Source organism: Polyodon spathula, chromosome 15, assembly GCF_017654505.1.
Source record: "Polyodon spathula isolate WHYD16114869_AA chromosome 15, ASM1765450v1, whole genome shotgun sequence".
Taxonomy (NCBI): Eukaryota; Metazoa; Chordata; class Actinopteri; order Acipenseriformes; family Polyodontidae; genus Polyodon; species Polyodon spathula.
The window spans coordinates 17477386-17494579 of record NC_054548.1 but is presented as its reverse complement, the minus strand read 5'-3'; the positions used below and the strand labels follow the sequence as shown (position 1 = coordinate 17494579).

Below are 17194 nucleotides of genomic sequence, written 5' to 3'. Positions count from 1 at the left end.
ACCGCCACCATGGTAGTGAATTTATATTTGCAGTTAGATACATTACCCCGTATGCTAAATGAGTTGACGATGCCGTGATATGTATTATTGTCTTATTTCCACATTTCTTTGTTTGTTTTTTTTTCCCCATTACTGGTGTCCAGTAAAAACAACCACACTATTTTAGCCTCTGGACATACAGTACTCCTGTGTATGAAAATTCCTATTTCTAGTTCTTCATTCTTACAAGCTGCTTTTTTTTTTTTTTTTTCAGATCTAGATCTTTTTGATGCTCTTGATGATGCAGGTATGTATTAACATATGAGTCCTAAATACAGTAGGACAAACCCTTTACTAAAAAATGTTGGTTGAAGATTATTTTGTTTTTAGGCAGAATACATTTATGTATTTGATAATTGGTCAGCACAGTTTATCGTAAGAGGTGCTTTGTTATAACATCATACCTAAGCACAGGTATGATACTACAATTGTGTTTGTGGTTCATGTCCCAACAGTTAAGGTAATGGACATAGATGATGCATCATGGTCAAGTATTGGTTTCAAATGCGATGTACTTGCTTTCTCTTTCAGTCGCCACAAAACCTCCAGTCAAACCTACAGCTGCAAAGCCAAAAGAGCCTTCAAATGGTAAATTTAAAATATTTTAAGTTACTTTTCAATGGCTGCTGTTTTCATCATTCACATTGTATTCCATGGTCAAAAAACCCTACACCTCTTTTGGGGAATTTTATTGTATTTATGTGCAGTATAAACAAGCATTATAGTTCAAGCCTTCCAATACTGTAAATAAAATAAGCTTGTCGAGTGTTACTGGATGTGGGATGAGAAACAACAAAAAAGCCACTACATTGTGACTTCTAAAGCACTAAAAAATCAATTCCCTTAACTTTTTAATCAATTGCAACACATCATTGATCAAAATTGCAGTTAACAGTATTCTGTTAGTCTTCGCAGTGGCAACAAATTACTTGAATTGAAGTCGCTGTCAGTCAATTAAATCGCAACAATTACCGTAAAAAACGTATGTGTTGCTTTTTCTAGCCATTTTTGGTGGGGGCCCTAAAAAGGAGGGGGAGCGACTAATACACTGGTGTGTCTAATGTTAAACTACTGTACTAGTCCCACAATGGGATTACCACAGCCATGGTTATGGCTAACGCAAACTTAACTGTCAACAACCAGGATTGTCATGTTGCTAGGTAGAAACACAAAACCATGTTCTAACTTTAAAAGTTTTAAATCATTATCGCAGAACCCTTGGTCATTTTATGTTAAATGCAAACTTTTAGACTCTTGACGAACCGCCTCTTGACCCAGATGCGTTTTAAGTGAGGGGGGGTGGGGGGTCTTAATACAGTAGCTGTTTATGAATTTCCTTATTCCCACCCTCCCGAACCATTGATTTGTCAACATTCAGACTGAACCCGCCCCTGGGATCAATAACAGTTATGGTTAGAAAGCCAAGTAAACTTGTGAAGACTTCTGTTCATTGTAACTGCAAGCAACATTGATTAGGGCTTCTGTTTTTCATGTTTTATTAATTGTATTTTTCGGTGTTTATTCTTAGCTGTTTGAGTTTATGTAATTAGTTTTTTTTTTTTTTGGGGGGGGGGGCGGGCGTTTCCAGCGCCCCGCCCACATACTGTAGAAGTTGGTTACTGTATACTGTATTTTTGGTTACTTTCCAAAATTCTTGCGTATTTTTATTTTTTTTTGTTTCTGTCAAAATATGTATAGTAGTAACTTGACAGTACTTGCACATTTAAGTTGTACTACCTTTCCTTTGGTGTCTTCCACAACGAAATCCTTATGGTCACGGGCACATTCTTCTGGGGTTTTTTTTGTATGTAGGCATTTTTGTACATTTTGCCACAACTGTTTTAAATCCTCTGTATCTTAACTGCAATATAGCTTTCAATCCCGCTAACAAGTCTCCGTCCTGATTTGTAATCTTGTTTTAAATCTCGTGTGGAGTCTCCAATAGAAATGTAGGAGTGTGCTGTCACTCAGTAGTTGGGGCGGGTTTAAGGTATTCAGAACGAATCAATGACAGATGCAAGTCAGGAAGGTGGGACATTGCCCAGTAGCACTGGGAAATGCATTTATTGTTTTGTAGTTGGTTTTATTTTTTAATGGGAAAAGGGTAAAGTCAACATGAATTGATTTAACCATTTCCGCAGTTTTTCTGGTGTTTTATTAGCTGTCCACAAATTTCTTTTTTTTTTTTTTTTTTTTTTTTGTATCGAGTGGGGGGAGCGGTTTATCGGGTTTTATTGGTTAAACCAAAAATCAGAAGCCCTAATTATAATGCAGGTGTCTTTGAGACTGGATAAAGTAGGAGTCAGAAAACAAAGTGCCACACAACAGGTTTGAAATTGAGAGTTGTTGAATTTGCCGAAAAGTGTGGCAATCACAAAGCTGAAGAGAGTACGTGACTGGAGACGAAACAAAGACAAATTAAATATGGCAAAAGAGAACAGGTTAATACAGATGTGATGCAGGATGTTTAACTTGATTTTACTTACAGGTACACTGTTTACTTTAAATCCTTTCAAGTGCAATTTGTCAGTGGTTTATACTGCTACTACTGGAATTTTCAGTGCGTGTTATCTGTATGTTGGTGTATTTTGACATTGCACTTAAATTTTACTTTAACCAGTTATTGTGAAAAAACAGATTAATAAAGAAGTTCCTAAAATGTTGAAGTCTCAAAACGGGGGGAGTGACTTCGTCAGTGCGACCTGTACAACGAGTTTCATGGTGTGTCTCCTTTGCAATTGGGGAATTTGATTTTTAAAAAGGAATTGAAAAACAGGAATTGACCCAACCCTGCTATCGAGTGTTGTATTTTAAACCATTTTCTTTCTTTTCTAGAACTGGACCTTGGGGATGCCCTTGGTGGTGGAGGTAACGTACTAGATTTCTAAACTAGCCCTCTGTATGGTGAATGTAAAAACTGTAGGGTAATTTTGTGTATTTTGATTTTTATTTTTCTGTTTATTTTTGTATACATAGAAACACATCCGCAGCCTACAAAGCCAACTGCCAAGCCTCTCCCACGTGACAAAGGCAACTCGGGTAATGTACTGCTCTGCTTTAGTCAAGTCCTTCTTATTAAACACCATCAGTATAGAAGGAAAGGTCTCTAGCGACCACTCCCTGTAGAGATTTTCCCAAAGGTCCTGTATATAAAAAGCTGTTAGTATTGCAGCAGGAGCTCATTCAGAGGTGTGTTTTGAGGTTAAGAAAATGGTTCATATCATTGTTCTTGTCCTGAGGGGCTACTGTGTCTTGTGTAAGAAGATTGTTTTCTAAAAGTGAAACTACAATGAAATATTTTCATACCAAGTGTCACATTTGTTCATTTAAAAACCATTTTGTTGACTACAGGTAACCGTGGTGCTTTTTTGTTCAAGTATCACGATAGAAAATCTCTATTTATAGGGAAGCCTCTGGAGTCAATGATGTACTGTTTAGTAGTTTGACCTTTACAATTAAATGTATGTTGAATTAAATTAATTTCTTTAATTTTATAGACTTCGACTTGTCTGATGCTGTTGGTGGAGGAGGTAAACATGATGTGCACTGAGCAATTAACACATACAATATGATATTTGAGCAAGGTTGATATGCACCATTTAATACATAACATTAGCAGCTGTTCAAGTTATGAATGTCCATTGCATTGGAATTGCATTCCTGGTACAATTACATACTGTTGATCTGTAAATCATCAAAAGAATGTAGACCCAGAACTGTGAAGGGGTGGTCAGCTGAAGGTGCCTGTGTGCATTAATGTCACACATTTAGAGCTTTGCATGCACTTAAAGCCTTAAACAAAAAAAACCTTACTAACTTGTATTATAGTTGCATCTAGTTGTCGGTAGATTCCACATGCTTGCATAGTGCTGATGGTAATGACTTGATTTTAGGTTTTTTTAAATTTTTTATTTAATACATGGTCTAGAATGGATGACATAAGTGTTACCAAATTACTTTGTTTCTTTTTGTCAGATTCCCAGCCAAAAGATCCAGACCGAAAGCCTGTGCCAGGTGGCACCAATACATATTCAGGTAAATGGTTTACAGTAAAACCAGTAGATTTATTTATGTATTTTAAATAAACCTGTAAAAGACAGTGTTGGACATTGAGACATTTGATGTGCGTTTTTGTCTCTTCACAACAAAGCTCATCCCTATCAATAAGGATATAGTGAAGACTCGAGGTTGGTCAATGAATTCCCCTTTGTTGATTTTGTTACAGCCTATATTTTGAAGTTAATACAACACATGGTCTCAGATGTACAGCAACAGCCAATACAGCATTCCTCCTGGACTTCTCTTATTCTGCTACTTTTACTGTTGTACTAGTGTCCTTGAAGACCCAGACCAGTTATTAAACTGATGCAGATCATAATGCCCTACTTTATCTAGGGAACTGCTTTTCTGGATGAGATGGAAATTTATCACAAGTTAGTTGCATACAGTGGATTTAATTGATTGTGATTTTTTAACTTTTTTATTGTTACTGATGTTCCTGCTGGTGGATAATAGGAGGTATATGCACATCTGTGTATCTAGAGAGGTGTTGTCCAATCACTTCTTAGCCACAGGTGTGGCTACGGTGACATTTGTTTTAGCCACATGCACTAATTTTAGTGGAAAACACTTACACAAGTGCGTATACTTACACAAGTTACAACAAACCTTATTAACAGGGCCAACACAAGTTAGTGGTGAAATCAATAAAACAATGTTTACATGTATATTTACTTAACAAACATCTACCACCATTCAGTGTGAAACTTTGCATTTCTCTTTTCACCAAAGTTTGGAATTCTGGCATGACGCTTCTGAATTTGCGTCCAGCAGTTGTGAGCAGTACTTTGACTTCATTAGAGTGATTGCTGATATTGTTGACTTGCCCAACTAAGTTGAACCAAACATGGAACACAGCTTTGCTGTGGCAATTCTCAAAACCTGATATTCATCTTCAGTCGGGACATTTGACCACATTTTCAGCACAAAGGTACTCTGGCATGTGTCCACTTTGCAGCGTCAGCAGGTCCACGAGAACAATGTTGTATGGAAAGGGGAGCTGTCAATCAGTCAGCTCGCCCAATCTGAATCACTGCTCCAGGCTAGCAAACGAAACAAGGCCACACAATAACTAGCTGCTCCAAAGTGTTGAAATCTGGCATTTTCACCTGTTAAGGATTTTTTTATAGACGCGACTTGGTACAGATACACTATATGAATGAGTATTTATCACATGCCTGACAAGTGTTTGATACACTTTTTTTTTTTTTTTTACTAATCAGAAATGCAATTCGCACACCTGGATTCCCAATTCACTGCAAGTGGCTAACATATTGTACAACCCTGATCAGGAGAACCACTTTAAACTTTGTATAGAAGTACTATATGCAGCCATGGGGGGAGAGAATGTTACTCAACAGTTATGCATTCTAGCATATACAGGTGTTTGTGTGTGCAAGTAAATAACAAATGGCATTTGAAATGTAAGTTTACTTCACTGCAGTTTTGTTGTATTTAGCTATGTATTGCAGTTGGCTTAATTTATGAAACACTTGGTCTAGCTGTCTCCTATTCAGATTTAATGCAATATTTGTTACAGGTGGGAACTTTGGTCTGGATGACCTGAAAGATTCTGTTGATGGTGGTTACAAGCCAGATGACAACCAAGGAGGAAGTGCAGGTATGATGTGGGCTTTACTTCTGATGCCTCAGGTTGCACGTGGTCAAAATGTATCGACTGGTCTAGCAGCAGTCTGAAACCAAGCTTGGTCCGACTAGGGTTCTGTGGAACAGCTGCTAATGCTGTAGTTTGGTCTACACAATACTAATATGCATGTTGCAGAAAGTTTTATAGAGTGTTCTTCGTATTGCTGACAAACCTCTTAGTTTACAGTATGTATGTAATTAACTATTTCACTCTTGTGACACAGATGAAGACTATATATATATATATATATATATATATATATATATATATATATATATATATATATATTTATATAGAGCTTAACAGCTTTAATGGAAATGAGACTATATGTCAAATTACCTTTACTCTGATATATATGAGAAACATGGCAACACAGAGTATCAAGTTGTTCATTTATTTTTTAATTCATCAGAGTAAAGGTAATTTGACATCTTGCATGCAAACAAAGCAGCATGGAATTAACAGTCCTAGAATATTGGTATCCCCTCTGTGCTGTTGGGTGTGCTTTTGTTTGTTTGTTTGTTTTGTTTTAATAATGTATTTTGTTTATTTTAATTTAAGGTGGCTCTTCAGATACCAACACAGGTGGAGAAGTTCAAGGTAACTGAATTCTTATATGTTTTTTTAAATAACCTCTCCTAGACCCGTTTTTTTTCCTTGGCCTTTTTAAAAACTACTGTTGCATTTTTTTGTCATACCTTTATCTGGAAAAATGCTGGGACTTCAAATTTGAATTTAAACATGTGCTTTTAAGTGATATAAAACGTGATGTAAATTTGAGAGAACAAAACTAAATTGTTCTTGCATTCTGAACTAATATGAGGATTTTTTAAAATTTATTATAGTCCATCCTATAGAATTGTGTTCTGTTTTAAAAACGTGTTTAATTTTTCTATTTGTTTTAAATTGAGCTTTGATTTAAGTAGAGGACGAAACATTACTTAGGCATAAGGATTTGGATTTAAAGGTGTACGTGTAATTCTTACCATTGAATAAAACTGCTAGACAAAGTAAAAGCTGTAAATACTGCATTGTTTTCATCCATCAGAAGGACAGCAAAAGCCCTGAACACGCTGCCGGATACGAGTAATAGCAATGTGATTTTCTTTAGTTGAATTGGGCAGTGTATTGTGCTTTGCTATGCGATTTTTACAGGATCGTCCAATCGATTTTCAGTCTGTTCGCAAAGTTTTAAACACGTTTACTATTTGCATCGTCTAGTGTGTTATATACCCAGTTTCAAGTCTCGATGTCGGCAACCAATGAGTTCACCTGCACTGGGTATATGACTGGAGATGTGTGTCCGCTCTCACTCTCTCCCTATTTTTCTTTATCTCTGAGAATACACAAGTCAAATCGTATGCTGTTTTCACATTGCCTTCTAGCCAAAATTACAGATATTAGTACAACCATACCATTTTATATTCATCATATTGCTGCTGTACTCACAAATTGCGAGTCCTTTTCCTGTGATTACACCGTGTAACACCTTTTTTTTTTTTTTTTGGTTCCTGGGTAGTAAGTGTTATTTCCTAATTGCTTATGCCTCAAAAGTATAGGAAATGGCTGTTATTCCCCACAAACTTTGCTTTTGTGACCAGGACAGTGATATTTTGAAATGTACCTATTTTCCAGAACATTCCAGATAGATTCAGTGCTGAGTAAACTTGGAGTAACTTCTAGAACTTTCCAGTAATATAAATAGTAGTATAAATACAGGGGCCTTAAGCCCACCAGTTCAGTTTAGTTCCAGCGGCCTAAGTGGATACATATCTGCATTTTTCTGAGATGGCATCAAGAGGCTTCAAGCATCCGACAGACGCATTTTGCTATGTCTGCGGCCAATTTATCAAGACAAGAGCGAAAAAGTACTCCGTGGAAGCATCTGCTAAGATGTGTGAGGCCTACAAGGCATATTTCTGCATGCCTGTCGGGGATCAAGACAAACCCTGGGCACCTCATTTCACCTGCGAGCACTGCAAAAAACTCTGGAAGGTAAGATGGACAATTGTTGCTCGGAATTTTATGTTATAAAATTTGTTAATTTTTAAAATTGTAAAAGTTTTTAATTTTAAAATGTTTTACAATTTTCAGTGTTATTGGAAAAAATATATCCTATATGAAAAATGTTGCGAGAATCTCTTACACATTAGTCATGGGTGAAATAAATGTATTTTTGTAGGATGGTACAGAGGGGAAAAGAGAGCCATGAAGTTCACTATCCCAAGAATTTGGCGGGAACCCACTGACCACTCAAGCAACTGCTACTTCTGCATGGTGGACCCTTCCAAACGTCGGACTGGCAAGAATGCACCTGCTATCACGTATCCGGACCTTCCTTCATCCATCGCCCCGGTGCCACACTGCCATGAGCTCCCCGTACCCACTCCTCCGGAGAGAGAGCAGCCATCTTTAGAAGAGAGCAGCAAGTCAGAGAGCGAGGAAGACGTTGTAGATCCAGATGACAATTTCAGAGGTGGAGCTGAGGAGAGAAACCCATACTACCCCAACCAAAAAGACCTCAACGACTTGATTAGAGATCTTGGTCTCACCAAGTCCAATGCCGAGCTTTTGACGTCTAGGCTCAAGCAGTGGAACTTGTTGGATGAAAGTGTGCAAGTCGCAGATCAGAGGAAGCGTCACCAACCTTTTTCCAGCTTCTTCACCCGTCAAGATGGGCTCTGCTTCTGCCACAATGTGACCAGTCTGTTCGAGGCAATCTGAATCGCCTGTAACCAGAATGAGTGGCGCCTCTTCATTGACAGCTCATCCAGGAGCCTCAAAGCCGTGCTGTTCCATAATGGTAACAAGTACCTGTCTCTTCCCCTGGCTGACTCGGTGCACCTCAAAGAGGATTACAACAGTATCAGGACCTTGCTGGACTCCTTGAAGTATGATGAGTACGGCTGGGAGGTCATAGACTTCAAAATGGTGGCATTCCTGATGGGTCTCCAAGGCGGTTTTACCAAGTTTCCCTGCTATCTTTGCCTTTGGGACAGCAGGGACACCAAGGCGCACTACCACAGGCAGGACTGGCCACAGCGGACCGAGTTCTGTGTGGGGAGGAACAACGTCAAGTGGGAGCCACTGGTGGACCCCCGGAAGATGCTGATGCCACCACTGCGCATCAAATTGGGCCTTATGAAACAATTTGTCAGAGCTCTAGATAAGGAGTCAGCAGCCTTCAAGTACCTTCAAGACTTCTTCCCTAAGCTGTCTGAGGCAAAGGTCAAAGCCGGTGTCTTCGTCGGACCACAGATAAAGAAGATCCTTGAGTGCAATGAATTCCCCAAGAAGCTCACTATAAGGAGAAAGTGGCTTGGAACAGCTTTGTCGCAGTGGTTCGGGGCTTCCTGGGCAATCACAAGGCCGAAAACTATGTAGAGCTGGTTGAAACTCTGGTGAAGAACTACGGCACAATAGGCTGTAGGATGTCCCTCAAAGTCCATATCCTTGATGCTCATCTTGATAAATTCAAGGAGAACATGGGAGCTTACGCGGAGGAGCAAGGTGAGCGCTTCCACCAGGATATACTGGACTTTGAACGCCGCTACCAAGGACAGTATAACGACAACATGATGGGAGACTACATTTGGGGGTTGATTCGTGAAAGTGATTTACAGTATAATCGTAAATCTCAAAACTACTCACTTCTAAATCTTTTGTAGTCATTTTTGTATTACTTTAGTATAAATACATGTTAATTTGGATTCATATGTTGCTTTTTTCTGACTATGTGAACGAAAAGACACAAATTTGCCCGTTTTCTCATTGGAAATAGGTAAATTTCAAAATATCACTCCTGGTCACAAAAGCAAAGTTTGTGGGGAATAATAGCCATTTTCTGTACTTTTGAGGCATAAGCAATTAGAAAATAACACTTACTACCCAGGAACCAAAAAAAATAAATAAATAATAATTGTTACACGGTGTCATTTTCACCGTCACTTTCACTATTATCCATCTCCTCCAAAACTTCAAAAAGACTGAATCGACTTCTTTTGGGGTACTTTGGAACACTGCTCGTCATTTCGTACGATTTTATAATTTTTACAAATTGAAAAATGATCAGAAAACTGTAAAACCTTGATCCTAAGTCCGTAATATTGCGCTCTCGCTTGCAAATATGTGTCTTGTTTACATACGCATATCGATTACTCTTCAATGGATTAGGCTACAGACAAAGTCAAGGTATGATTGGGCAGCTTGTGACCTCCCCTACAATGTGATCAGTGAGATTTCACCATCAACAGAGGCATGTAGACCAGAGCAGCAAAAAGCAGAAAAAGTTGTTTTTTGAACCGTGAGATACTAGACACATTTCGAAGGGAATATCTCAGCGGTGAAATGGCGAATTCGAAAAATTCCTTCGCTGTTTGATTGGTAGGAAAACAACGTTTCTGATATTGTCAGGTTTTATTTTGCTGTTTTGCTTTTGCAATAATATTAGATCTTTTAAATATAATGTGAAATTGCAATACCATGTTCTGCGGAACAGGGGGGAGTAAGAGGTTAATGTATTTTGAGTGAGTTGTACAGTACAATAAATGTATCTTAGTAAAATGTTTTTCCCCCTGAAAGACTTTGTCCATTTATTTTATTTGTTTATATATATATTTAACTCCTGGTTCCATTAAAGGAGTATATGGTTGTTATATATATATACACACGTGTGTGTGTGTTTGCTAAGCTTGATATAGGATAAGTTGTGTTAACATATATATTGTTAAAGACAAAACTGACTCCAACTTTAACTCCTTTACCATAGTTGTACTTGACTGGGGAAGAGCATCTGATTTCTAGGTGTTGCAACTCCAAATACTTGTGTCATCAAATGGCATGCCTTGACTATTGAAATTTCCAGCAGTCTTTTTTGAAGTACAGAACACCCTCATTTGCCTAAATAAAAATCCAAACCCTTTTGAGGTAGTGATACAGTGAGTCAAATAGGACTCCAATGAAATAACTATTACAACATTGCCCAAGTTGTTAACTTATTTTTTTTGTTCTACTTTTTGAAGTGCAGTATTTGACGGCACTCTTTTCTTTACCTAGAGGCTGGATCGGGCCAACTTGCTGGCATTATTAGTGCTGTGGGAGTGGCTATACTTGGGGCTGCATCAGGCTTCTTCGCTTACCAGAAGAAAAAGCTGTGCTTCAAAATACAAGGAGGTAAGTATGAGATGAGAGCTCTGCAAAAAAGCTTCTCTACATACTGATGAAGTGGTTTTAGATACCTGGATTTTTGTAAGCTTGAGGGGCTGCTTTTTGTTTTTGGAACAAAATAACAAGTTGCATGTGAATTATCTTCTAGATATAACTTGGAGCTTCACTCATGCACGTAACGGTGATCTTGTCAGGAAACAGTCCTGTGGTCAGACAGGGTTTGCATGCAACCCATTTAGAATCTACATTTGAGTATTGAGCTCAATAAAATATACAAAAAAATTGGTCGTCTATTCCTAAGAGTGCCTTAACCAATGTACAAAAGGGGTGCGAGATGCATTTGTGCAGTTAATCTAACCAGTTCAAATAACTTCTAGAGCTGTATTTACTACATAGTAAATCGTTGCTACAGGCTAGTTCTCTAACATAAGCAGTTTGTTAGAAAAAAAAAATGGTGCAAACTTAGAACGATAGTAAATGCATTATGATTTTGTTAATTATCTTGACTTGTCTTTCAACAGAAACAGCATATCCTTTTACACATGCAAAAAAATTAACAAATGTCATTCCTTTTTCAGGTGGTGCAGAGAATGTAAATCAGACCAACCAAGATGGAAATCAGTCTGACCCTCAGCGTAAGAATCTGTTGCTAATTTGACTGCCAAACACATTTTTTGTTTCCAAAACGTTCACATGCAGTACAAGTAGTTCACAGATTCTGTTTCAAAAGGCATTAAAACTGTTTTACCTAAAGTAATTCAAGGTGAATCCAGTTCCTCAGTTTGTGTTTTTTGGGGGGTAAAGAACATTGTGATGAGGTTGTGTAAGCTTTAAATGGTGTAGGACTGTGTTTCACTGCAAAACAATTGCTTATTTCACGGTCTAAAATAGGCATTTAAAGATATTTTAAACATATTGGACAAACCCCCACAGCAATCGCAAACAGTTGTGGACCGTTAGTGCACCAGAATCGGGAACACCCGTGGGCAAACAATTTGCTCACCTATGTGATTTAGCAACCGTGTTTGGGCCCACCTGCAAGTCAGCGTTGGCGCTGGACATGGTCTGAACTTTAGAGGAGTGTCCTCATTTACATACAAATGTAGCGTGTAACAGTGTTGGCATTTGTTTCAATTGACATGTGAAAACCAAGTCTAAACTATGCGCAAATTAAATGGTTGACCTATAAATATGGCACCAAAACAGAATAGGCACCTCCTACATAAATCGCAAGGGGACCTATTCTGTGCAACATTCAACTAGTGTGTGATGCAAACAGCTACATCACAAATGTGTATGCAGACTATCCTGACTGTGCTCATGATGGTAATATGCTATACACCGGGGCATCAATTTAAGGAAATGATCCATCTTGATAATCACATTGTTTATTAATTACTAAAAACAAAACAAAATAAATCTAATTTAGGCCTATCCCACAGCCTGACCTGACTAAACCTCACTTCCTAAGCCATGATTTGTTTGTATTTCCATAAGTTTTTACCCACAGAAACACCTGCCTTTGTACAGTACTTTGTCTTCGCAAGGTTAAGGATACGGCACAAGCTTGCAAATCGGGCAGACTTGATAAGATCATAGGAGGTAGTCTTGCTAGCAGTATGTTTTGCTAGGAAGCTGGACAGTTAAGTGATGGAGAGGTTGATGTGCCTTACAAGAATGTTCTAGTTTGGATTTGTTTTTAACTTTTCTTGTCTTTTTTTTTTCAGTTTTTAGCAATCTGCTGAAACAATCACCATAACCCTTTTATGCAAACATCTACATGAAGAATGAAGCCATTGTAGTGGTGCCTGCTGTACATCAAATACCTTTCTGAATCATCTGTATTTGTTCAGTTCGCTAAACACATTGTGTGAATTTGCTTTGTTAATTTAAGATTTTGTAAGGTTGTTATTTTGAGGGCAAAAACTAAATTCCATCCTGGCTTGTCGAGGGGGTAGGGAGGGATTTAAGGTCTTTTGCACAAGAAGTATTTTGTTTGTTTTAAAGTCATTCAATAACTAAGCTGTGCTTTAAATGGCTTTATAAACTATGCTTTGCAGTAATGCACTATTTGATTTTTTTATGTGCTGTACACAAAGATTGCAGACAGAAATTTGCAGTGCAAAATGCTATGGACTTCCTCTGACATGAAGTAGGTTTAAAGTTAAACTCAAGGATTGAACTGATTCTGCTAATTGTTACTTGGCTAATTATTTAAGTTAAATTTAGTGCATCTGCCCTGCTTTAATTGAACCATCTAGTGTACAAGGTTGCATAAATTACAGTTTTAGGCTGAAATTTGGTTATATTCATTTGTATATTTGTTCATTAGTCAAATCCTTAATAACAGGAAACACTAGTCCAAATATGTGTCTGGTGCATTTTGTCATGAGGACTCTTAAGCATGCAAGTTTTCTATAGATTCTGACAAACTTGTTGTTTAGTAATGCATTAAGTGTAAGATTGATGCGACTGTAATGCTCAGTCCATAGAATCTGTATGTCTAGTTAACTGTGCAATACAAAATGGCCTTCCATTCTTTTAATATTGAATTATTTGTATACATTAGTTGCTTTCATTTTATTATACTGGAAAGACTTAAATGCTTTTTTTTTTTTATATATATATATATATATATGTAAAGTGCTTGCACAGATTACACTCTACGTGAGGAGTAATTTAAAATCTGCACACAGCAGACAGAACAGGGACAAGTGTTGTGTATATCCATTTTTAAAACCAGATTGGCTAAATGTGTGGATTTTTTTTCTGTGCTACTAGACTTGCATTTTATATGGTTTTAAAATGCACAAGTGCCTTGTATACACGTTTTCCTTTGTGTTGAATGCAGTATTATATATGCCTAATTTTGTGTTTTGCTGTTAACACCCCAAGGCCATACATAAAATTGACAAGAACGGGTTATTCCTAATCTGATAAATATGCCTGAATTTGAGCACAGTTGTAATGTTGTAATCCTTAAATGTGGTAAAAAAAAAAAAAATTACAAAAAATCTCCAAAAACTGTTTGTTTTATCTGGAATCTTACACTATTTTGTTGACTTAAATAAAGTTGTGCCTTTTTTGTAGTCCTGTCTTTTGACTTGTTTTACAATTAACTTCCCCTGGGTTTTTAAAAACTTACTTTAATGTAAGTGTGCATACTAGAGTTATAAATATACAGTGCCTATAGAAAGTCTACACCCTCTTTCAAAATTGTCACCTTTTTGTTGCCTTATTGCCTGTAATTAAAATGCATTCAACAGTGTTTTTATTTTATTTTTTTTTTAATGTGTCTACACATCCTACCCCACAACTTCCAAGTGAAAAAAGTATTCTAGAAATTTGTATAAAATTAATAAAAACTTAAATCTTGGTTATCCAAGCTTAGTTGGTTAAGTGTCCACCCCCCTAAAATCACAGTGGCCTCCACCTGTGTTTAAATTGTAGTGATTCACATGACTTCATGATAAATTTAGCAGTTCCTGTAGGTTCCCTCTGGGTAGTGCATTTCAAAACAGACTCAACCTTGAGCACCAAGGTGCTTTCAAAAGAACTCCAAGACAAAGTTGTTGAAAGGCACAGATCAGGGGATGGGTATAAAAAAAAGAAATATACAAAAGGCCTTGAATATCCCTTAGACATCATGGGCAAGACAATTAAGAAGTGGAAGGTGTATGGCACCACCAAGACCCTGCCTAGATCAGGCCGTCCCTCCAAACTGGATGACCGAGCAAGAGGAAGACTAATCAGCTACCAAGAGGCCAATGGCAACTTTGCAAGAGCTACATGCTTTTATGGCCAAGACTGGTCAAAGTGTGCAGTGACAACAATATCCAAAGCACTCCACAAATCTAGCCTATAAGGTAGGGTGGCAAGAAGGAAGCTGTTGCTCAAGAAAGCCCACCTTGAATCCCGTTTGAAGTATGCAAAAAAACACTTGGCAGATTCTGTAGCCGTGTGGCAAAGGGTTTTGTTGACTGACGAAACTAAAATGGAACTTTTTGGCCTAAATGCAAAGCGTTGTTTGGTGCAATCCCAACACAGCGCATCACCCAAAGAACACCATCCCCACTGTGAAGCATGGTGGTGACAGCATCATGTTATGGGGACGTTTCTCATTGGCAGGGACTGGGGCACTTGTCAGGATAGAAGGGAATATTAATGGAGCCAAGTACAGAGAAGTCCTTGAGGAAAACCTGCTGCCCTCTGAGAAAGCTGAAACTGGGACGGAAGTTCACCTTTCAGCAACAACCCAAAGCACACAGCCAAAGCTACACTGGAGTGGTTAAGGAACGAAAAGGTACATGTTCTTTAGTGGCCCAGTCAGAGCTAAATCCAATCGAAAATTTGTAGCATGACTTGAAGATTGCTGTCCATCAACGCTCCCCAAAAAACTTGACATTTGTAAAGAACAATGGTCAAATATTGCCAAATCTAGGTGTGCAAAGTTGGTAGAGACCTATCCCAACAGACTCACAACTATAATTGCTGTCAAAGGTGCTTCACCAAGTATTAACTCGGGGTGGAGCCTTATCCAATTATGATCTTTCAGTTTTGTATTTTTAAAGTTACATTTTTTTTTTCTCAAAAAAATCCTAATTTAAATGCATGAAACTGAGGCACTGACACAACAAAATGTGAAAAAAAGTTCAAGGGGGTGTAACCTTCCATAGGCACTGTATGTATTCATCCATATTTAGATTGAAATGAAAGGCAAGGTATTTCCAACAGGTTCTGAAGATGCATACAGTACTTTATTCTAAATGCTAGAATCACTGTCTACTTATTCTAGCAGTTATGTTTTAACATGAGGTTACATTAAGCCTGAAGCAACGTTACAGGTTGGGGTTGCCTTGCCTGAAGACATCGTTCAATTCTTGAAATGAGTCTTACTGTGAAATTGGGCTTTATCATTTATGCTATATTACTGTATGTCAGTTTGCATATTTCATTCTTCTTTTGCAAGTAATGTATTGAAGCCATTAAACTTAACTGAGTATAATAGAATTCATTTGGGTGGCACATTAGCTACATTATCTCAGTTTAGTATAGAAAACAATGTAGGTTTTAAGATGTAGTCAACACCCCATTTTGGGAACACCAGTTTTAAAATGTATTTTTACCTTATTGGCTTCCAAATAAAGTTTTGATGAACACACTATAATTAATTGTAAACTACCTAATTGAAACATGTTTTTACTTTATATATATATATATATATATATATATATATATATATATATATATATATATATACAGCTCTGGAAAAAATTAAGAGACCACCGCAAATTTTTCTTAAATCAGCATGTCTACATGTATGGCATCCATTCTATTCCAGTGTCTGTTGAATTCCAGCACAGGCACACCTCATTCTACTGAATGAGGTACTGATTAGGGGTTCACCTGAACCAAATCTTATTTAACGAAGAAAAGTATAAAAACCACTCCTGTGGTCATCACTATCCTATTGCAATAGGACCAGCTGGATGGCAAAACAGTACTAGTAGCACCTCAAAAGTAATTGGAATCAAAAAATAACTATTGACCATGCCCAAAGAGTTGAAAAGGAAAGTTTTGAGTGAGCAAAAGAAGGGTTCAATTCTGGCTTTACTGGCAGAGGGATACAGTGAGTGTCGGGATGCTTCCATCCTTAAAATTTCAAAGACGGCGGTTCATAAGAACAAGGTCAAGCAGCACACATTGGGGACAACAAAGCTACAGACCGGCAGAGGGCGAAAACGACTCTCCACTGACCGGGATGACCACCAACTCATTCGAATGTCACTCAGCAACCGTAGGATGACATCAAGTGACCTACAAAAAGAATAGCAAACGGCAGCTGGGGTGAAGTGCACGGCGAGGACGGTTCGAAACAGGCTCCTAAGGGCAGGGCTGAAGTCGTGCAAAGCTAGAAAAAAGCCCTTTATCAATGAGAAGCAAAGAAGAGCCAGGCTGAGGTTTGCAAAAGACCATAAGGATTGGACCGTAGAGGACTGGAGTAAGGTCATCTTCTCTGATGAGTCCAATTTTCAGCTCTGCTCAACACCTGGTCATCTAATGGTTAGACGGAGACCTGGAGAGGCCTACAAGCCACAGTGTCTCGCACCCACTGTGAAATGTGGTGGAGGATCGGTGATGATCTGGCGGTGCTTCACCAAGGCTGGAATTGAGCAGATTTGTCTTTGTGAAGGACGCATGAATCGAGCGAAGTACAAGGTTGTCCTGGAAGAAAACTTGCTTCCTTCTGCTCTGACAATGTTCCCCAACTCTGAGGATTGG

The 17194-nt window shown here is 38.0% G+C and overlaps 1 protein-coding gene across 3 annotated transcripts in view; it reads left to right on the top strand.

Annotated features, from left to right (window-relative positions):
• Positions 1–14001, top strand: part of cd99 (CD99 molecule) — a 28366-nt gene extending 14365 nt beyond the window's left edge. For all 3 annotated transcript variants that reach the window (XM_041272077.1, XM_041272076.1, XM_041272078.1), the window contains 11 exons: positions 254–286; positions 571–627; positions 2875–2907; positions 3016–3078; positions 3537–3569; positions 4015–4074; positions 5639–5719; positions 6308–6346; positions 10802–10918; positions 11491–11547; positions 12640–14001. In XM_041272077.1, coding sequence (XP_041128011.1) covers positions 254–286; positions 571–627; positions 2875–2907; positions 3016–3078; positions 3537–3569; positions 4015–4074; positions 5639–5719; positions 6308–6346; positions 10802–10918; positions 11491–11547; positions 12640–12671 — 605 coding nt within the window. In that variant the 3' untranslated portion in view covers positions 12672–14001. The remainder of the gene's footprint in view (positions 1–253; positions 287–570; positions 628–2874; positions 2908–3015; positions 3079–3536; positions 3570–4014; positions 4075–5638; positions 5720–6307; positions 6347–10801; positions 10919–11490; positions 11548–12639) is intronic.
• Positions 14002–17194: the final 3193 nt, after the last annotated feature.